The sequence below is a fragment of the Gambusia affinis genome, linkage group LG04 (genome assembly GCF_019740435.1).
Source record: "Gambusia affinis linkage group LG04, SWU_Gaff_1.0, whole genome shotgun sequence".
Lineage (NCBI taxonomy): Eukaryota > Metazoa > Chordata > Actinopteri > Cyprinodontiformes > Poeciliidae > Gambusia > Gambusia affinis.
The window spans coordinates 15,590,920-15,613,560 of record NC_057871.1 but is presented as its reverse complement, the minus strand read 5'-3'; the positions used below and the strand labels follow the sequence as shown (position 1 = coordinate 15,613,560).

Below are 22,641 nucleotides of genomic sequence, written 5' to 3'. Positions count from 1 at the left end.
GCCCAAAGGAATGGGAAAATGCTTTTTTAATCTCCATTTGGGTTCTGAAGGTCGAACAAATAGTTTTAGAATAAAATTTCAATTCTGTTCTGAAACATCCACCAAAACGACTGAGAAAAACTGTAAGTAAACAAAAAAAATGATTAATATATTTTACTTCAACAGCTTAAAACTGTTCATACTTTTAATTTATAACCTTATCATCTGAAATCTAGAATGATCAGCACTATTCTTTAATAAATGCTGCATGAATATATTAATTAAACATATCATGGTTTATGCTTTTAGGGTCAGATTAATATCCCAACACGATGACCAGATGAGCAATTAAATATTAATAGGTCCCCTAAAAACAGTCATAATTTATGCTAGACAGGTTTTAAGCAAAATGTGACTGCACAGTTTAATTTATTTTCATAGATTTGAAGCCAGAGATACGTTGGCTGCTGCCAAGAGGAGTGAGGTGTTACTTGGTGCTGCAAGGGGGGGAGTGGTAGGCTATAAATAAATGAGCAAGTGCATGATTCAGAGGATGTGCCCCCAGCATTGCATGTCTAGTTAGGTTATTGCAAAAAAAAAATGTGTGAGGCTAACCTTGGGACTGGCACCTTATCCCGGCTACCCTGTGAGTTAAGACGAAGAGAGCTGCAAAATAAGTAGCCATACACACACAAAAATGGGGGGCATTACTTAGTGTCTGGGAGAACACAACAAACAAGCAACAACAAGGTTAAGAGAGCACATTTTGTTCAATTCATGCACAAGCAAACATGCCTGGGAAGAAACACACATGCACAGTTTGGAGTTCTGGAGTCACACACATTCCCTGTTTATCAAAAGGAAGTCATTTGAAAAAATCACAATGCTGATTGTGAATGAGATTCAGAATCCATTTCTTTTCATGCCGTAGCTCTGTGGTTTTACAGTTTTGTTTTAATTTTTTGTTTCTGGAGAGACAACATCCCATATGACATTTTGATTGCTTGTTGAAAGCCATAAACACGTAAGAAGCTGCAGACTAAAGTGATTCTTTCCTATGGCCCATGTCAAAGTTGCAGAGTTTAGATCTACAATAAGTGTGCCACAGAAGCCAAAGCCCAATCTACAGCCTGGGCTGTGATGCATTTTTAATAAGCCTCCAATAGAGCAGACAGAAAACTAAATGAGAATGCAAACAGCTGTGCCACTCCCAAAACACTTACAATGAAGTCAGTGGGTCCATGAGGACACCAGTGTCGTCATGACAGCTAAAGGGTTTGTCTACTTATTATAGTCTAAATACAGGAGGAGGCAGTGGGGAAAGAAAGTAAGATGCAAAAGTTAATTAGATTGTAGCAAACGCAGCACACTGCATGCGCATGCGGCCCTGTCCTGCTCTACTCCTATCAATCACACATCCCAGAAGATTTGAAGTTGACTCACCCTGTGGCTACCCAAAGTGACAAAATAGAGCTGGGAGATGCTAAACAAAGGCTAGAAATGGGTTACGCTACTAAGCCAGCTAAGTGCAAAGTCAGAGGTCTGGAAGTATTTTCGGGTTAAGGCCTCTAATTATAATGAATTAGTTAATTAGTCAGCTTGGATCGGGATTGGACACAACATCTATGGACTCAGTAAATTGTTTCAAAAAATAAATATTTAAGGTTGTGTTACAATCTAAATTTTCAAAAACCCAAATGTTAATGTTCATATACAAAATTCCTTTTAATCTTAATGAAACTTTAAAATAGGACAACAGGACTGTCAATGTTAAAACCAAACATTACCTTCTGCTCATATTTTTGCTCAAAAATGCTTTATGAAAAATCTATGTTTTGGTATTAAATATCTGCATGATCCATCTTTCTTTCTTCTTTTAGAGGCAAATTTCTGGATGTAACTCTCAGATTAAATACAGCAATCAAATCTGGCTATGGGTTTTGAAATAAAAGAATTCACATGTCATTTTCTGTTTAAATCATTTGTAAATCACACTGATTGCTTTCAAAACTTATTTTTTTGAAGCTGAAATCTTTGTTGTTGTTTTTTTTTGTTATATGGCCCGGGACGGATCCTACCTCTTGATTTGTTTCCATAGACATGGAGTGAAGTGATGTTAACCGTACAATCATGTAATACTTCCTAAACTAATAGAGAAATTACTAAAAAGTAAGAAGATGTTTTATTTAATGATGAACTTAAAAGGTAAAAGTTTAACAATAATGAATAAATATTTCAGTTGTGTCATAATGTTATTCATACCTTGAGACATACATGTTATACTGCTGTTTTATGTCAATATTCAGTTTTATTTCAGTATCACTGATGCTTTTGCAGTGCATACTGTGCACCTTCATTCACTGTACACATTTCCTTTAACTTTCACAATAAAGCTCTTCATAGACTTTTCCAGCCCAGTAATAATGAAGCTAAAGAGCACAGAGAAAGAAACTACTGAGAAAAATCATGATAAAAAGAATTAATCTGAGGTCTCACTTTTCTCCTTTCATTGCTCACTTGTTAGCTCACATTACCAATTCAAAGAGTTGCTTTAATTCGGCCCACAGCATCCAGAGAAACAAAGCCTGCACTCAATCAAACTAAGTCCTGGTCTTCGGGGATTTGTAAAATCCACCAGAACCTCTGGGGAAATTATGCCTGATGTATTTAAGTCAGAGATATTAAATCCAGTTCCTTCAAATATTAAAGGAAATCTATGCATATTTTACCTTTATAGTAGTGTAGAAAAAGTTAAGGAGCAGTTAACTTTGTACATTTGCTGACAATATACATTTACTTGCAGAGGTACAAAGAACAATTACATATATGCTAGATGTTATCCAACATTGTTCTTTTTCAGTTCTATCACCACAGTTTGACAAACTTGCTGTAAGGAGGTAATTCTAAGAAATGTGTTATTAATACTATGTGTTTTCATTTTCAATACCAAGTGAAAATCATACAGTGTAACTGTGCAAACAGCAGACATTTTAAGGCAGGAAAGACATCATTATGTTGTGCATCATCCCAGACGAAATGTATTATGGGGACTTTGACTTGCGTAACTCTTCTTTTAAAACCTTTCCTAACAACCCCAAGACACTTGTGGTAAATTACTCCAGTAATAATATTTCTGTGTACAATATCTCTGAATGCAGCATTGATGCTCACAGTTCATGGAGGCAAGTAAAGTAATCTATATAATAGTCCTGAGCAGCCAGACAGTCACCATTTGCTCAAATCTCCAATGTTTCACAGACAAACTCAAAGCTCCAATTTATTTTTTTTCCATGCAGATCATTTCTGTAACATATTTAGAAATAAAAATAGTGCAAGCTATGTAAGGAAGTGACATGACATATACTTACGTAAGGAGGATTGATGATATTGAGGGCTTTCAATGCATTTTACCCATGGTCCATTTTTAATGGATTTATGTATCTACAAGTTGAAACTGCAGCCTTAAATCATTCACATTCTCTATGGGTGACAGCATATGGCTCTTTTTTTTATTTTATTTTGCAATATGAATGTGCTGAAATAAAATCCCCATTTTGACTACATTTCAACAGATTACAGCTTTAAAAAAAGTATAATCCCACCAATGAATGTGGTTCCTCCTCTAAAGTTTTTGCTCAATCTAATAAACAGGCTTAAAACGATCGGACAATTATCTTTTGAATATGCATTTCAGCTTTGCTAACCCCCATTGTTCCACACTGACTCTAAACGGCTTAATGGAAATTGAAACTAATCTCTATGAGTGAGGCATAATTGTGCTTAAGCGTGTGCGTAATTCAGATTTCTTTCCTTATGATGTTTAAGATTTGATGGAAGCTTTTTAGAACATTACAGGATTACTTGTTAAATTAGCTTAAAACCAGTAGCACATTTTATAAGCAGAAAGAAATCCAATAAAATAAAAATATGATGATGTTAGCTGAAAATATTTTAAAAGGTGAACTATTACGCTTCCTTGTACAGGTTAGGATATGTCTGTGGGCTGTGCAAAACATGTTCATCATATTTTAAATCATTCTTGGATAATTAGATATTAGATCATTAGAACAGGAAAATGAGCCTCCTGCAAACAAACAAGAATGCAGCAAGTACGGTAGTTCCTGAATGCCAAGTCATCAACAAAACACTTTTCTTATCCAACCGCCATTGTACAACACATACAGTGGTAAAACCAGCTGACCAAATGTGCTGGAGCGCTGCTTAAGTTGCTAGGTGAGGGGCTGTGCTCACCAGCAACGGCCACTTTGCTGGCAAAGTAGCCGTTGAATGTGACTCAACAATCAGGAAGCTTATGAAATGGCTCATTTTCGAGGCTCTAGAAAACACTAACTTATTGCCAAATAACATTTGGATGTTTTTCTTTAGCATTTGGACAGTTTTAGAAGCAGTTCAGACCCAATTGGAAACGTAAAAATAATTGGTCCTGTTTAACCAATACAAAGCTATGAGAAGCCATTTCTAACCTGGTTTTCAAAGAAATAAAAAGCTGAATTTTAAAAGCTTGAATTTTAATTGGTTACTTTGATTGTAGTTGTAGTACACACAATGGCAGAGGAACATTTATAGTGTTTGAATGTACTTGTTATAGGATCAAATACATTTATTTATCAAGTACTTGATACAAGGTCAATTTCTGATAGATTTTATTTATTTTATCTATCGATTATTCTTTTTTTAAAACCATACAAGTTAATGTGTAGCCCAAGTCACCAAAAGCCCACACTTCATCTACTTAACCTGTGAAATTGATCACAGATGAAGAGCAAAGGTTTAGTGAAGACATGTTTACGGTAATGCAGCTTAATCTCTGTGAGAAAGAGGTTTAGATTTTATTAAGAATTAAGACTTTGATAAGCAAATAGTCAAATACTTTCTGTGACAGATAACATGTGATGACATTTGGTCAAAAGAGGGCTTCAACTGTGGCTCATCCTCACTGATGGTCTGTCAGAATGTCATGAATGAAGCTTTATTCTTTCCTAAATCTGAGAGCTTCATGCTCTCTCTCTCTTTCTCTCCCTCTCTCTCTCTCTCCATCTGCCTGATTTTCTGTTTGTGTCCATTTTCAGACATCGTTCCCCTACTACAGCAGTGATTATCTCTCAATTTCTAGCCTCTAAACTATTTCCCTTACACAAAATGTGTTTCTTTTTTACTTGAAGTCCTTTCTGCCCAGTACCCTTTTAGCTTTTAGAGCTAAGCAGAAAAAAAAAAAAATCTTTGATCTATTAAGTTTTTCATTCTTTGAGAACAGTTTCGTAAAACTGATTTCTGGGCTCTCTGGCTGAAAGCCACAATCCCATTGCTCCGAACTAATCTCTTTCATCTCCACTAAAACCTACCAAGACCTGCAATCTGTGATGACTGCATCCTCTCACACACATGCAGCCAAACACACACAGGTTGCTGATTACACTCGCTTTCTTTCCAATACCTTCCAGCTCACCCGTCTAAAGCTTAAATCAGCACCTTGCTGACTTGATGGAATGCTGATTGTGAATGAATGGATTTGAGCTGTGCCTGACGAGGAGCATTTGGAAGCATTAAGGCAAGCACTCATCCAGTGATTTGACTCTAAGGGGGGAAAGGGGGATATCTGTGGCTAAGTTAAAAATCAGCTTCTTTCTGCTCATAATGGAACGTGTGGGACTCCAGAACCACCAAGAAAACATGCACACATACTGCTATTTGGGCTGAATGTAGTAGGACATCTTCATAACGTAGCAGGACAATTGATTATCCAAGAAATGTCCCCGGTGGTGGCATAAATGCAGCATTTCTTTACTTTCTAGGAACGAAGCAACTCGAACAATTTTCATTCGTTGAATATGAAAACATAACTCCTTTCTCTTCATCGTGATCTAAGCACCTTCGTCTTGCCTTGTTAGCCAAAGCAAATAATGTATCTATTCTACTGTGAATTTTTTGAACTTGAGAAGCTGTGAAGGCAAAGAGCCCAGTGCATATCACTGGGAGGCACTGGGCTCTGAGAGGACTGCCTCGAGCCAGGATTACAGTTCAGTTTGGCCCAAACAGTGCTGCTTTTTCCCATTGTATTTTAGCACGGATTTTCTAGTCAAGACCCTGGGATGACAAAGCAGGCCATGTTAAAAAAAAAAAATCTCTTTAACTCTAGTAAATATTCTGCCACTTTTACATGAAAATGGAGCCGCTGCATTCAACAGTTTCAGTAACGACTGAAACCAAATAAGCAGTGTGACATATTTTTCAGAAAAAAGAAGATAAAAACACACTTACACTGAAAGGGTTAAACATAGAACCTTGGGAAGATTTTTAACATATATGACAATGAAACAAAATGTAAGCGTAAGAAAAAAAGGAAACAGGATATTTCATCAGTTAGAAAGTTGCTAAAATTATCATGCAAGCAAAATCAACATGCGAATATATGGACCATTCAGGCCTTTTCCCTGGCAGAAACTTAACAACCAGAACTTGTAAGTGCTCTGCTCCATCTCTCCTCGTGTATTTTACAAACCAGATCATTTTATTTCTCTGAAAATGAGACACCAGTTTGAAGACGAGTGCCTCTCTACACCAGAAAGTGGAGAATCAAGAGCGGCTTTTTTCTTATTTTACTTGAGTGAATTAAAACAATACAAATTTGTACATATCTATGTAATCCAGAGTTACTTTCATAGAAAGAATGTTACATCTAAACTCTAGTTGTTTGCTTTGATTGAACAACTTATGTGATCAAGTCAAAACAAACATCTCTGAGACTGGATGGTGGAGGTTGTATTGCTTTCGATTTAGTTTTGAAGCTTAAGTGTCAACTCAGTTTGGACAATAAAATAAAATAATTTCTCTTCATTTGTATGAGTGTGAGCACACAGCCAACATGAAAAACAAAGAAAGAAAAAAGGAAAGTATTGATGTTCAAATCGGACTCAGTGGTTAGTCTGCTGGTCTCAAAATGTGGAATAATCCCACTAAATACAAACTAAAGCATTATTGGTATAAAAAATGACAATTTTACATGTATTCTGTTCAAATAATTTTCTGAGCTTTATGGAGGCCATGGTGTTTTCATTATTTTAATCCTTGAAAATGGAGTAATTTTTATCTCTGGTGCTAAATCAAACACCTATTGGTTCAAGCCTGCAGCTACACATAACACTGACAGAGGTAATCATTTGTAGTCCAAAACAAACAAACAAAAAAAAAGTTTTTCTTATCTGTTCTCATGAATTGCAGGTTGATAATATCCCACAGAGGAAAAGGCATGTTTATGTATATCACTGCCCACATTCTTTAATAAATGTCCAAAGCAAAGCAGCAAAAACTCCAGGCATCAAGCCATGCAAAGGAATAGGCATTTGTGAGTAAATTATGCAAATGTGGAACCCACTAATGTATTCACACCTTCTTGGGTAACAGTATGGGAAAGTAGAGGGTATTTGGAGTGTGTGTATATGGTAAATACAGGAAACAAAAACACAAGGCAAACCTGTGGCGTGAAGGTCGTATATTAAAACAATATGACACATCCTCGGAATCCTCTGAACTGTTGCTCAATATTCTGGGGAATCGAGGCATGTCCATCTCCCCAAACCACGTACTGAGTTAACAGCAGCGTTTCTGTTTTTCTACGCCCAGTGCTAGATAAGGATTTGTGCTCCTTTCTAATATAAACCCAGCTCCTGTTTAACTTTAAATGTGATGACTTCCTCATTATGGCCTTATACAGCAGAAACAGAAAAATCAACAGACCTATTATTCAAACCAGCCATTACCATCAATCTATTCAGAAAGACTGCATAAAGGCAGGGAAGTTCTTCAACTTTGTGTGTCGTGACCATATACATTTGTGTGTAGGCGTGTGTATGGGTGTTTGTGTTTGTGCTCCTCTACAACCCGTCTTGTGTTTAAAAGCATCTTTGCCCCCAGCTTGAAACATTGCAACCTTGTTAGTCCCATTAGCCCCCAGCAGCACCAGCAAAAATGTTGGCACTCACGCTGGCAGTGACCCCAGGAGCGGCGCGTCCATCCCCAGCAGCAGTCCATCCTGCCCCCATATCGGCACAGGCCATTGGATGATGCCATCTGCCGCGGCCACCTGTGACTGGATGACACAATCAATTTTCAGTAAGTTATGAAAAGGAACTATCAAGCTCTTATTATCTATTCACAGACACTTCAAAACTCACATAAAACCTGTGCTGTTTCCCTGGAACAGCATAAAAAATTATCATGAATGGTTGTGCAGTTTATAGATGAAATGTAGTGTATTTTATGAAACCTCTATATAGGAATAATTTTAAGTACGCAAGTGGTTTGTCATTCTTGGCTGCAAAGCTGAAACTTCGAGGAATTCCTGGAGTATCATTCACTTCTTTATTCCCCCCCATTACATTTAAAGTATTTAGCTGTTGTACTCATTGTACGTATCTGTATATAATGTAATAAAAACAAATATTTTTGAAACCCCACTCTGTTCTTTCCAGTTCAGAAATAAAGCTTATAGCAGGACCTAAACAGTTGCAAGAACTAAAGGAGATTGCACCACTTTGTAAAGGGGGGTACCATTTTACCCCCCTTAGGGTAAAATGGTAGAACTGCAGTTAGATCAAAATCAATTTTTTCATCTCAATTTCTTTCAGCTTAAATGTCATGTAAACTCAATACCTTTTAAATAAAATCTGAGAACATTTTAATTTGCAAAGTTCAAGAAAGAATGAGTTTAAAAATGTCTAATCAAAATCTACAAATAGCCTTATATAGGTATATCTATCTATTTCACTATATAAGGGTATGTGTATAAGCAATTTTGCATGTCATTTTATATAGTGTATGTACACTTCAGGTTTCAACTATATAGATATAGATTAAATTATATATTAAATGGATATAATGTAGAGTAGTAACACAATTTTCCACTGCTTGAATATGGCAGATTATTATTTGCTCCCTGCCAGCAGATGTTTCAGCACATCGAATCATGTGAGTTTGTGTGACAGCAGACTCGAGGTGTGTTCTGAAAGCTTGCCAGACTCTACTGGAATTTAGCTGCAGCACCAACACTTGCATACATGAAGCACATCACTTTAGAGATCTAGATTATGAGCTATTCTGACTGTCCTTGAAAATGCAATATTTCTCTCCATTGCCCTTTTTATGACAGCTGAGGAAATCTTTAATGCCACAGATAGGATGTGCTGGAGTTAGTTTATACAGAAATGGGTGATAGCCTATTTCTTTCAGAGTTATGATGGCTGGATTTTTTTTTCTTTTTTTTTTTGTGTTACAGAATACTCTGTCCAGCTCAGAGTTGGAAAATAGCTTTCTGGCAGATACTACAAGTGGATTACCTTTTTATCTACACCATGAAGAGAGAAAGGAATGAGTCCTTTTAAGGATGTTGAAGAAAATCCAAGCTTCTCACTATGAGAGCTGAGATGAGATTTTACCAGTCATGCTAAAAATAACAGTAAGATTTTTTTCTTTTCAAATTAGGAGTACTGATTAACCTTTAATAACATCTGGAACATTTTTGTGATTTTCATCAAGTAAAGGAAATGAAACCAATCAATATCCAATTTAATCCTTTAAAAATATATAAAAATCTGCTAAGCACAGAAGATTTATTTATGTACACCCCTGAGAGAAAGTTTGGGGTTTTGTTCAGTATTCAAGGCACATCCTTTGCAGCTATGCGTGCCCGTTTGTGTCTCCATGCCAAGATGAGGAAATGCTAATGCTTGTTCCTGCTGCCAATCACGTCAGGAGAGATAAAAAAAACCAGATGGATACTAAGTGAGAGTGGCAGATACAGAGAAAATGTTTGCCCGATGCCTGGCAAGAAAGAAGCTAGCCAGTCAAACAGACTGAGGAGAGGAGAACATTGAAAAGGAGATGAAATAAGAGAAAGGCAAGCAAATGAGAAGAAATATTAAATTCAAACAGGAAGGTCCCACTCATGCTGTAAAAAAAAATGTTTGGTTTGCTGTGAATATGCTGTGTAGGCTAGCTGTCACTAAAGGTGTTTGAAAGGTCTCAAGTATTCATTCATGGGTGTAAATAAGATTGACAGCAATTGGAATATGCTCAGATATTAGGCGTGAAGATATACTGCAAATGAGACACACTTCTTCCTGGACAAGCTGCTAACCTCATTTTCCCTTTCCATAATTATCGCATCTTATGAGTCCCAGCAGAAAGCTACCTTTATTACACGGTTTCTAGTTCTGATATTGATTTTTCATAATTTAAACATACATTATACTGCAGTAACAATGATTTGCTGCCATGGATCATGGATTATTATTTTATATTTAATTCTATATTTTCAAACTGTTATTTTTTTACTAAGCATTAAATCCAGATGTTTGCTTCCACTTTTTAGGCCCGAGCAGCAAAGCGCTGCGAAGGCCTATTGTTTTTGTACTGTTTATTATTCTTCTTCTTCTTCTTATTATTCTGCCCCCCAAAAGAGGGGCCTCTTTGGGGGACTTATCATATTCAAAAACTCACCAAACTTGGCGGAAGCATAGAGACTGGTGAAAAATTTTGAATTTTAAGGTCGTTGCAAAAATCGCACAAAAAATGACTCAACAGCGCCACCTAGCAATTTTCAAAAGACCCTTTTCTATTCACTTACTTTGTCGTAGAGACTTGAAATTTGGTACAGTTGTAGAGCTCCCCAAGACGCTCAGAATTTACAATTATAGTCATAGTGCAAGTATCACAGGAAGTCGGCCATTTTGGATCGAAGGTCACATTTTGACCCGATTTTTGCCGTTTACAGCCTTCGTATTTGATCGAACTCCTCCTAGGGATTTCGATTGATCGGCTTCAAACTCGGTCAGTCTGATCATAAGGCATGGCCGATTAAAAGTTATCAAAACGGTGACTTTTTGAGTATGCTGAAGGGGGGTTAGCAGGGGTCAAAGTTCACCGACTCGCCACGAAACTCTAAACAGTTATAACTCCTACACTAAAAGTCTCAGAGGAACCAAACTTTCAGTGATTGAGCATAATGGGTTGACCTAAAATACCCTGGGGTCAAATGATGACATCACTAAGGCCACGCCCCCTGAGAACAGGAAGTGTCATATTTTACTGGGAACGGTCCCTATATTACACCTTTGACCTAATCAACATGAAACTGTGTTAACAGACAGGAAACATGTTGCTGTATTGAAGATTCCAGCCCCGACCGGCTTTGATGGAGCAGGTGGGCGTGGCGGCGTGGCGAAGTGACCTCTAACGCCGCTGTCATACGTTTGGCTCTGAATTTCACAATTTTGGGGCAAGGTGCTCCAAACTCACTAGGATGGATCTTTATCCACCCCAAGACGGGAATCCATAATAAAATTTGGTGGGCGTGGCCTAATTTCTCTATAGCGCCCCCTAGAAAATTTTAAATGATCAGCCCCAAGCTATGGTTTAACCTAGAATTATGAAACTTGGCACACATTTGTATCTTGTCAGGACGTACAAAAAAGTCTCTTGGAGCCATGGTCTCAACCCAACAGGAAGTCGGCCATTTTGGAATAAAGTTCCAAAATTGACCCCATTTTTGATGTTTACAGCCTTCAGATTTGATCGAACTTCTCCTACAGTTTTTCAGATACAGACTTCAAAATCGCTCAGCACACACGTGAGGCATCAAAGGTGAAAAGTTATCAAAGGAATTGTCGTACTTCAAAGTATGTGGGCGTGGCTATGTGTCAAACTTTGACTATTCGCCATGAAACATAAAACTCTTATAACTCCTACAGTAAAACTCTCAGAGGAACCAAACTTTCAGTGATTGATCATCATGGGTTGACCTAAAAGACCCTGTGGTCAAATGATGACATCACTCAGGCCACGCCCCCTGAGAACAGGAAGTGTCATGTTTTACTGGGAACGGTCGCTATCTTACACCTTTGACCTAATCAACTTGAAAGTTTTTCCAGAAACAGAAGACATGCTGGTGTATTTTGGATTCCAGCCCCGACCGGCTTAGATGGAGCAGGTGGGCGTGGCGGCGTGCCGAAGTGACCTCTAACGCCGCTGTCATTCGTTTGGCTCTGAATTCCACAGTTTTGGGCAAAGCTGTTCCAAACTCACTAGGATGGATCCTTATCCACTGAAAGAAATCCATAATAAAATTTGGTGGGCGTGGCCTAATGTATTTATGGCGCTGCTAGAAAATTTTAAATGATCAGCCCCAAGACATGCTTTAACCTAGAATTACCAAACTTGGTACATATGTGTATCTTTTCAGGACGAACAAAAAAGTCTCTGGGAGCCATATTCTAAATTCAACGGATTTTCTGTAATTTTAGATTCTTTAGAAAAAAAATATGTTATTCCCATTAAGTCCTCTTGGTGTCACTGTTACTCCACACATGAATAAGGCGAGAATTACACAGTATGAGAGAGGTGCTGTAATGGCGATATTAACCACTTGGTGTCACTATCACGCCATACATGACTATGTGTACATTTTTACCACTGCAATTCCCAAAGATGCATCTGTGTATTTTGTAGTTCCACAGTTACGTTGTTTTCGATACTTCTGCTGGCTCGTTGGGATAAAAATAGCCTCCACGGATAACATTAACGATCAAGCCTTCCTTAATCCCGTCCTGCATGTGCGTTTTTATTATGTAAGTATACATTTCCATCTCCTATATTTGCTTATATCACTTATTAGCACTAGAGAACTGAATATGACGGTTGACAGTCAAGCTAACGCAGCTAAGCTATCGAAGTGCAATCAAGCATGCATGATTTAACGGAGAGCAGCGCCTGCAGCTGCGGCTGCTTATTAATTTTCCTGAAGTAAAAAAGAAAAGAAGAATTTCTGATATTTTTATTTTTGAATCATCTTTATAATTAAGAAAATTGTGGAAACATTGTTTCAAAACATCTTGTACGTAGCGCATGCCAAAGCTTAAATCTGATTTCTCAGTTCGGTTTTCGCACGCCCCCACCCCTCCTCCCCCTCCGCCGCCCACATATACGTAGCAATGTCTGGCTCGTTGGGATAAAAATAGCCTCCACGGATAACATTCACGATCAATCAAGCCGTCATGATATGTGTGCAGTTCGATCTTTATAACGCGCGCACGCACGCAATCCCCGTTCCCCCCCCGAAGAAGTGAATATGACGGTTGACAGTCAAGCTAACGTAGCTAAGCTGTCGGACCTAACGAATAGGAGACAGATGTCATGGGTATTAGCGGTGAGATGTCCTGTTGTTGCATTCCAACTTATCAACGTGTTTGCTGCAGAGATGTGGATTCTGGTGAGTCTGATATGCTAAACAATTTCTTGCTCATTTAATGGAAGCCACATTATTTTGTTTGAACCGTACATGGGCTGCACACTCAAAGCTGTGGAGTTTAGTACTTTCAAAATATCCTTACAGTTAAAAGTTTGCCTGGCAAACCTATTAAACGATATTACCTCAAAGGTGTTGACAGGAAGTGAATTTTATTTATTAGACAATAAAATAAACTGGTCCAAAAAGGTGAAAACAGCCACGAATGAACGTGTCCGTAGTTGCTAAGAATTATAATGGAAACTTAACGGCACTATAATTATTAATATTGAGATAAGTGTCACAAATATGAGCAGGAGGAGCTGAGCTATGATATTAAACGCAGGGTCAGAACGCAGAACCTGGAGGCGGGGCGTGGGGTGTGGGGCTTTAAAGTAATTCTTAGAGTTTTCCACACAGCAGTGGACCACATAAATTACTCACGTTTTTATTTTTTGGACAATCTCCTCTTCAGTTCAACCTTATCAGTGGATACACATTGTTGATGTTACCATTATAAAATAGCTTACAATTAAGAATTGGCAAAGCTCAATGTGATTTTCACAGTAGACGGAGCTCAGAGGAACCAAACTTTCAGTGATTAATCGTCATGTGGTCAAATGATGACATCACTAAGGTTAAACTGTCACACTTAAAGTAAATATTTGTTGTATTTAACATATTTCAGGTAAGAAGTGAACATGTAATGAAATTGATCCTGTCCTCCAATTTTATGTAATTGAACATTACAGCTAACAAATGTGATGATAATGTGAGGTAATACATTTTATGAATTTTTTTTTATATAGAGTATATTTTTAAATACAAAATTAGTTAAAGGGGTCAAATGTAATAAAGATGAATGTGCTTCATCTATACTCTAGTAGAACAATTTCACCTTGATTTTGAGTTAATGGGCCACACGATTTGGAAGCTATTGTAGAAATCATATTATTTAATATTAAAATTATTTATCCAACCATCTTCTTACAGCAGGGGTGTCAAACTCCAGTCCTCAAGGGCCGCTGTCCTGCAACTTTTAGATGACATCTGTCAATGCTGGCTGAACAGTGTGGGCGTGGCCAAATTGCAAATGTCAGACCCTCGCCATATTCATACGATTGTCTTTAAATCACACATGGATGATCCGATTGGAACCAAACTTGAAATGTAAGACCTGTGGTAACCTTTAAAGAGCTCAAATGTTTTGAAATGTAATTTGACTCCACTGCGCCCCCTAGGTTAATCCATCAGCTATATCTCCGCCGTAAATGGACCGATCTGCGTCAGATTTTTTGTGAGTCGTCGGGGAGCGCTGCCGAACGCATTCACGTGTGTCGTCTGGCGGGCGATCGGGCGGGGAAGGTTCGCGACGGCTCCCGCTGCGGCGAGCGGGCGCCGGCTCTGGAAACGGCGCGAGAGCTTCCGCGGCGGCTGGAACTCCGCGGTGGCCGGTGAGCCGGAGCAGCGCTTGCTGCGAGGGCCGCACGAGGCTGCTTGCAGCTTTAATTCTATTTGTTTTGTCAGAAACCATAAAAAACTAAAGCACCAATGAAGATAACCATCAGTTGCTGAACATTTGTATTTGACTACAAAGCGATATTGAGGTCAGTGAGGTCAGTATACAATCAAGATGACACTAAAACATACATCTGTGATTAAACAATGCAGATCAAATAAAAGGAGCATTGTCTCCACTCCTACATAGGCATGAGAGCAGAGATGAGATGTTGATTATCGACTCAAATGTTTCCCTCTGATGGTCTCTACTTAATTACAAATGAATATGGCATCATGTTTTATGCTCCCATCTGACAAACCGATGGCTTCGTGTACTTTACTGGATTCCAATTGTTTCGTCTGATACAGTTCTGGTATGTCAAACTGGGTCCTTACTTGACCTTTTACAGATGAAAAGGTAAGAACTAATCAAAGTCAGTAGAGGGAACTGTGGGTGGACACTGCACGTTAAAGAAGAACAGCTTGTCCTCTGTGATAGTCGACTGAATAAAAAAACCGGCATATCAATTTGACACTAGTATAATACCTGCATTTATTACTCTGAAGGCCTGAATAATGATCCAAAATTGGACTAAAGCCTTGAGGGAACTCAAGCAGATAATTATTACCCTTCACGCATGATGCGTAACACCTCCTCTCAAGTACAGTCAAAAAGAAAAGCGTCTTTCCTGAGAGGCTGGTAATAATGTGGATGCTATTGTCCTTCCATTGTATTACTAAGAAACACACAGCAGGCCAATCTTTCATTTTAGACAGTAAACAGTTGTTAGTGCATTGCTTACAGAAAAGAAAGGGGCTTGATAATCACAACCATAAAAGTATACAGTCAGTATTCAGTGTGATGATGACCTAATCAATGTCTAATCCAACCATGGCATGCCCTGAAGCATGAAAAGAGTAGCTGACTGGTTTGTTCTCGTGGACATCCACGAACATTGTCTGCCACAGTAGAGACTCACTTCAACCTGCCGAGCTGAGCTGAAGGCTTGCAGGAGTTGTTAATGCGTCACACTATTTTTAATTAACCACCTCTGCTGAATGCCCTGCCAACTCTGCACACACACGGCCAAGACCATCACATTAACACAAAGCACCACGGGGCTGCACGACAATTATGGGGCAAAAGATTTATATTAAGGTGAGAAATATGATGACATATATAATGAATTTTCTGTACAAGGGTGAATATTTGTTGAGTGAAAATCTGGCTGGGTAGAGTAATACTGTATTTTAATTCTTTGTTGGCACTTCTAATGGAAAAAAAGGAGCTATTTGAGTTCAATCCACAGCTTATTTCGAGCCTCATACTGAAATAATGACAAAACAAATACCTTGTCATGTTTCACCAACATAAATTCCACTGAGTGCAAGAGTTAAATACTGTCAACATCAAAGCCTAATGTCTAGGTTGCAGCTAAAGTATGTTTGTTATGACAACCAGTTCTTAAAGGATGTGCTTTTTACTCAGACTGATTTTTTTTTCCACCAAAGCACTTGTGACATTTCTTACAGTCTGATACTCCCTATATTGTATTCAGCTTTTTGCAGTTAAGCCACAAAAATCTTTTTATTTGTTTAAGTATACCTGCAATCAGACAATTTAATATCAACTAATCCATACACACACACACACAGTTCAAATTTGATCTTCAACTGACAACAGCTTATTCTCAGGTTCCTTCAAAGTGTCCTTGTAGAACAGCAAGCTGTCTGGGATCAACGAACAGCCACAGCGACAAAAATGCTTCGAATTTACATTCTGAACTACTGTGAGATTTTGTACAACTAAAGCACAGGTGTCAAACTCCAGTCCTCGACGGCAGCTGACCTGCAGTTTTTAGATGGTCTAAAAAACACTGGAATGAAATGGCTTAATTACCTCCTCCTTGTGTAGATCAGTTCTCCAGAGCTTTGCTAATGACCTAATTATTCTATTCAGGTGGTGCAGCAGTCAAAGTGTTGCAGGACACCGGCCCTTGAGGACTGGAGTTTGAGAGCCCTGACTAAAGGAATGGCTACATTGTTTTTCTTCAAACCAATTATTATGCACCAGGAGTATGAAAGGCACTTGCAGCCTATAGTGACCCAGGGCAAGATTTACCTCAGCGCATGTATTTTACTATCAGCCTAAAGCTCCACTAGTGGTTCCAACAACTGGCATATTAGAGTTACAAAGGCCAAAAAACTGAGGATGAAATGGAAGAGGATAAAGAAATTCTTCGTGATTAAGTTTGTGAGATTTACAATCGAGTAAAATTGTTTAATCAAGTTACACATGTTGTCAATGCCTGTTTCTCTGGTTTTTCTCTCCGTTTCTTCCTTTCAGTGACTTCTGTGGTCTACAGCTGCAGTTAATTATTTTAGTAATCAAATATTCTGGCTGTTAACTGAATAATCGGACAAAAAAAATGTCAGTATCTGCAGGAACTAAAGTTCCTGCAGATACTGCCCGCACATCCTTTAAGAACTGGTTGTCATAACAAACATACTTTAGCTGCAACCTAGACATTAGGCTTTGATGTTGACTGCCCGCAAATCCTGCAAATCCTACTAAATCTAACTAACTACTATAAATACTTTCAAATTTGAAATATTAGCTAAATATTTTGATTCATGGATTTTTTGTAAAGGAATCCCTTAAGCTCTACTGAGGTCGTCCATTTTCCCTCCTAATTTAAAGGTGGTGAAAAATAAATGCAAGTCTTAAGGTAATTTATGCTCATATTGTTAAGTTTACAAAGACTGGATCTGAATCAATGTTTGCCATTGTGGCAGTGAAGCAATTAGAGAAGCATTTAGCACAAAATATGAAAATTACACCCCACATTTTCTTTTGTGAAATATTTTGACAGTGTGTGCCTGGGAGCAGGTGCTCAGCACCACAGGAGCAAGTCCAAGAAAGCGGCACCCTGACAAGTTTTCTTTACTCTGTTGTGTTTAAGCCTGTGTTTTGTCACCAACAGAATTATCCTCAAAGCTCCTACGTTATCCCTGAGATGGTGGTGGAGAGTGCAGTGTCCCTTTCAGCCATCTGTTAGAGTAACAGTGTCAGAGCTGGGTACTCAAACAAACAGAACAAATTGGGGTGCTGTGGTGGCGCAGGGGCAAAGCACGACCCACATATTGAGGCCTTACTCCTCGTGGCAGAGGTTGCAGGTTCGATTCTGGGCCTGCCGATATTTGCCGCATGTCTTTCCCCTCTCTCATTACCCTATTTCCTGTCGAACTACTTTCAAATAAAGGCCACTAGAGCCCACAAAATCTTAAAAAACAAAACAAATTGATTGATAAAAAACTAATTGATTTTGTAGGGACAGCTCCGGAGTTCACAGAAAGGACTCTAAAAATAGGGATATTTCTGTTTTTATGGTTTCGTTGTGGTGGAGTTGTTAGCACCAGGACCATGCATCTAGGTAATCTTGGGTTTAAATCCAGATGGGCCTTTTTGTGTCCAAATTAGATGTTCTCCCAGGGCCTGTGTGAGCACCATCACGAGCATACACAATTTCCTCAACCTGAAAACAGATTATCCAAAGACATTAAGAAACATGCATGGCCTCTCTAGCTGCCATGTCAAAACCGGGGGCAAAAACATCTCATTATTAACCTCTGTGTACCTTTTTCTCAAATGTAAAATAAATCAAATTTGAAGTTTATCTTTGTTAAATATTAATGCACAAAAATATAATTTCTATATTGTACTTTATTGTGCCATACACCTTGACAAACAGCAGTTATTTGCAAATTGGACCAAATAACAGAGTTGTTGTGCTCAATGTCTTTTTAGGAACTCTGAAGTTCTGCTCTTTCTACTTTCTTCTTACTTCCGTGCCTGAAAGCCCAAATGTGGATCTGATATCCCTACGTAACCTGGCACCCATTCACAAGCTTTGGATTATGACAGAGGATGTCTGGTATGCACCATTCGGCTCTGCAAGACTTAGAAACTTAATGACATCAGTGGTGAAGAATATCCTCTACTGTACAAGCAGCCTTTCACTTTCAAGTATTTTCTGTTATGACATGCAACTGGATGGGTTTTAATCCCTTCCCAGGACTAACAGTCGCATGTTGTGGAAACTCTGCAGTAGGTATATTAAATATATTGTGTGCTGCTATGGGAGAGCAGAACCATCTCACCAACGATGCCTGTGAAGGACCCTTCAGGCCCAGATGGATAAGCCTCTTAGGAATGCTCTCTAAAAGGCAATAAGTGAGCAGAACTAGGTGATAAATGTTTTCCTAGCTTGCACTCACTCTCAGGGGATATTTTCTCAATGAATTAATATTGAAGAGAGGGACTCAAGTCTGAGCATGTTTATACCCATAAAAATTGGCAAATTATGAGCATGGTGACAAGCCACTCCATCAGCAGGAATGTTAATAATGTACAATATGCTGCTGTGAAGGTTGAAATAAATGATTATTTCACAAAGGCAGCGCATGAAATAAAGTCTCCTGATGTGCCCTGTCAGACAGATATTAGCTCTGATTATTAGAAAGAGAAATAGCCTTAAAAAAACATCTGTAATATGCAGGTATGCATTGGCAAATGTTAACCCATTTCCCTCTTCTCTCCTCCGTTCTGTCTCACACAGAAACACAAATTTCTGTCTGGCTGAAACCTTTGATCTCCTAATTGCTTATTCAGAAAAGGAGTTATTTGAAGCAGAAACTGGGTTGACGGAGCTCAGCTTTGAAAAATAACTGACATATACACCTGCCAATGTAAAAAAAAAAAACTTAATAGGTGGAATGACAATGTCTTGCAGGGTTCTTTGAAGTCATTTAAATCAAAATTAGCTCAAATATTCATCAAAATATTTTTTTTTGCTAATTTGCAAAACGTTGAATACATGGGAAGATTCTGCTCTGAAGTTCAGTCCGCCTGAGAGAGATACTGTGGCTGGCAAAATAATTAACTTTCTCTTGGACATATTTTTTACATTTCATCACATGATGTGAAAAAAGAAACTTTGTCCTTATAAGATTAAATGGAAATTCCGATTTTTAGCCAGCATGGAAAACATTATACCAGAAAAAAATAAAAATTAAAAATAAAATTAACATTTCACTTCACCCTGAAACCACAATCCCCACACCGACACATAGTGGTGGCAGCATCATGCTATTGGAATGCATTCCATGCTTGGTTTACTAAATGGATTTTCTCGACAAAAAAGAAATAAAGATAAAAGAAATGTATTTGATTTTTGTTTTAAAAGATAAAACATCAAATTGAAAGATAATGACAGAACTTATCATTTGGTTTTCATTTTTAAAGTGAAATAAAAAATAAAAAAAAAAAACTAAATATAAGGTGGCTTTTCACAAGTTTCTTTTACACACAGACATACATGAACAAAAACATTTTTTTTTAATTTGGAAAGGGCCAATGGCCAGGCCAGTTTTTTGATAGCTTTGCTTAGTTTTTTGGTTATTTTAATGTGATAAGAAAATCAAGCCTAATTTAAATTTCTGCGCATCTTTTTTCAGCAATAAAATGGAAATTGTCTTGTGTCAATTTAGTACCTTGTATTTTAAACTAAATATCAAATCCCTTATGCTTCTGTTTCTGACAAATTACTCTCTGAAAAGAATTAACAAACCTGGATGCTTTTCTTGAACGGGAAGCCAGTCACAGTTGATGGGAAGATGGATGAATGGGAGTAGGGCCAACAAGATAAAAAACAGTCAGAGGTTGAGAAGGGCTTTGGACAGTGAAGATTCACTTTCCAACAAGACTGCACACATGCAGCCAGATGTACAATTAGATGTATTAGATCAAAGATTCATGTTTTAGGAATGCTTCAAGTCCACACCTAAATGAAAATCAGAGGCAAGACTTCAAAATTTATATTTCTACAAGCTCTCCATTTGAGCTGACTGAAGTTGAACAATTTGGCAAAGAAGAGACATATATGTCTTTCTGTAGATAGAGGCACGCCCCCAAAGATTGCAAAAAACCCAATAAAATAAGTTAAACTTTATGGTTACCATGGGGAATGAAAACTGAGGCAACATACATGAGAGGAAAATAATTACTTTGTGACCTTATCTGTGAGAGACAGAGTTTGCTGAGGGTTTTGTTTGTGTAACTTTCTCTGTTTGGATGGATTACAATCGGTCTCATTGTCTGAGCTCCATAAAGCCATCTCAATATGGTTAGTGAGAAGTAATGTATTGTTCTGATTTTACACAAGTAACTTCTTTTGAGCTGTTAGACAAAAGTGAACTTTGGACGCCTTGCCAATCAAAGCAGTTTCTCAAAAAAAGAATCTAAGAGAAGGGTGTGCAGAAACGTGTACCACAACGCAGTGTTATGGTGCAAAATAGTAAAAGACTATAAAAAATAGCAAACAGCTTTAATTCAAATGAACCCACAGGCAGATCGGAATCTCTAAAATGTGCGTTCTTTTGGTGCCTGGCGTCTTCTCACAAACACTTGGTGGAAATCGTGTTTGAACATGAAGCACCGGGTTGTGTTCTCTCTCATAACTTTTTAAATCAGCCTCTCTGCACAAGACAAGAGCCGCTCGGCGTGACTTCTGCGAATGTAAACATTGCTTCGGATCCGACAAAACAGCGTGTCTTCCCAGACGCGCAAACACGTTTGGAAGGATTTGACTGATGCTTCGGTTCGAGCACACCTTGGATATTTTAGCCGAGACGTTGTGAACTAATATTATAGTTTGGAAGCCTCACGGAACAACCTGCTGACTATGTTCAGGTGCAAAACATGCAAAAGGTCGAACATTGTAATTTCACCAGAACACCGCTGCATTAAAGTGTTCCTTACCTGCCATCGAAATCTGCACTTGCTCCAAAACAGCAACAGTAAAACAAAACCAACTTTATCCACAATTGCATGATTTCCATAGTTACGCGCCCAGTGTGATCTCGGTCTAACGTAATCCAAAAGGACCGGGTGGGAAAAAGTGACCAAAGCAAACAGACTATTTAAAACAGAGTGGGTTGTGCGCTGGAGCCTGAATGTTGTCGGGTGGGAAGAGTTTGCCTGCGTTCGTTAAACTGTTCATCTGCGATATCCAGCAGCAGGAACGGGGAAGACAATCTAGCTTAATGCCTGGAAGCAGAGTGAGTCTTGTTGAGTGTGCATGAGCGGGACGCACTCTGCCGGGAGAAGAGCGCACAGCCTTCTTCCCTCCTCCCTTCCTTTCCCTTCTCTTCTCTTCTCTCTCTCTCTCTCTCTCTCTCTTCTCACAAGTTCAGGTAGCGGGCTCTCCAAACTCACAACAAGCTCAGCAGGCTGACCCCTAACTACCTTCATGTGTTAATCCAGCACCTTGAAGAAAAATCCGCGGAAGCACGCAACCTGTGCAGCACGTGGGGCTCCACACAGTTTTTTTTTTTAGAAGTGCTTTAATTAATTGCATAGCATGCAGAGGCACGCACTTGCACGCGGCCACCCAGGTAGATAGCACTCACGAGAGAAAAGCAGACGCAGTGAAAATTATATATGCATGTGGGAGAAAAAGTAACAAATGGACGCTCTCGTGCAGCGTCCATTTGTTACCATAGGACTGGTTAGCAGAGACACTCAGGATGTAAACGAGACCAAGGTACAAAGCTTTCTGTCTGTCAGAAAAATAACCAAGGAAGGAATTTCAAACATTTAGTTTTGGTTTTTTTACATTAACATGTTCAACATATTTGTTGAACATGTACTTGATTACTGCACGTAATCAAGTACAAGTAGGCTACATCAATACAGTCTATAGATAAAAGCTTTTTGAGGCTCTAATTTTTACTCATTCCTGTTTTAACAAGAAGATAGGGCATGCTTTTCATGACATGGACGACATTTCAAAATTTAAGCCAAA

At 38.5% G+C, this 22,641-nt stretch overlaps 1 protein-coding gene across 6 annotated transcripts in view; it reads right to left on the bottom strand.

Annotated features, from left to right (window-relative positions):
• Positions 1 to 21,993, bottom strand: part of npnta (nephronectin a) — a 63,913-nt gene extending 41,920 nt beyond the window's left edge. For 2 of the 6 annotated variants that reach the window (XM_044113183.1, XM_044113186.1), the window contains exons 1-3: positions 21,597 to 21,945; positions 20,407 to 20,418; positions 7,980 to 8,086 (exon numbers count right to left, since the gene is read on the bottom strand). In XM_044113183.1, the coding sequence (XP_043969118.1) occupies positions 7,980 to 8,086; positions 20,407 to 20,418; positions 21,597 to 21,676 (199 nt within the window). In that variant the 5' untranslated portion in view covers positions 21,677 to 21,945. Of the gene's footprint in view, positions 1 to 594; positions 646 to 7,979; positions 8,087 to 20,406; positions 20,419 to 21,596 lie in introns of all 6 variants that reach the window. The other 4 variants (XM_044113185.1, XM_044113181.1, XM_044113182.1 and 1 more) reach the window with 4 other exon arrangements.
• Between the last annotated feature and the right edge of the window lie 648 nt (positions 21,994 to 22,641).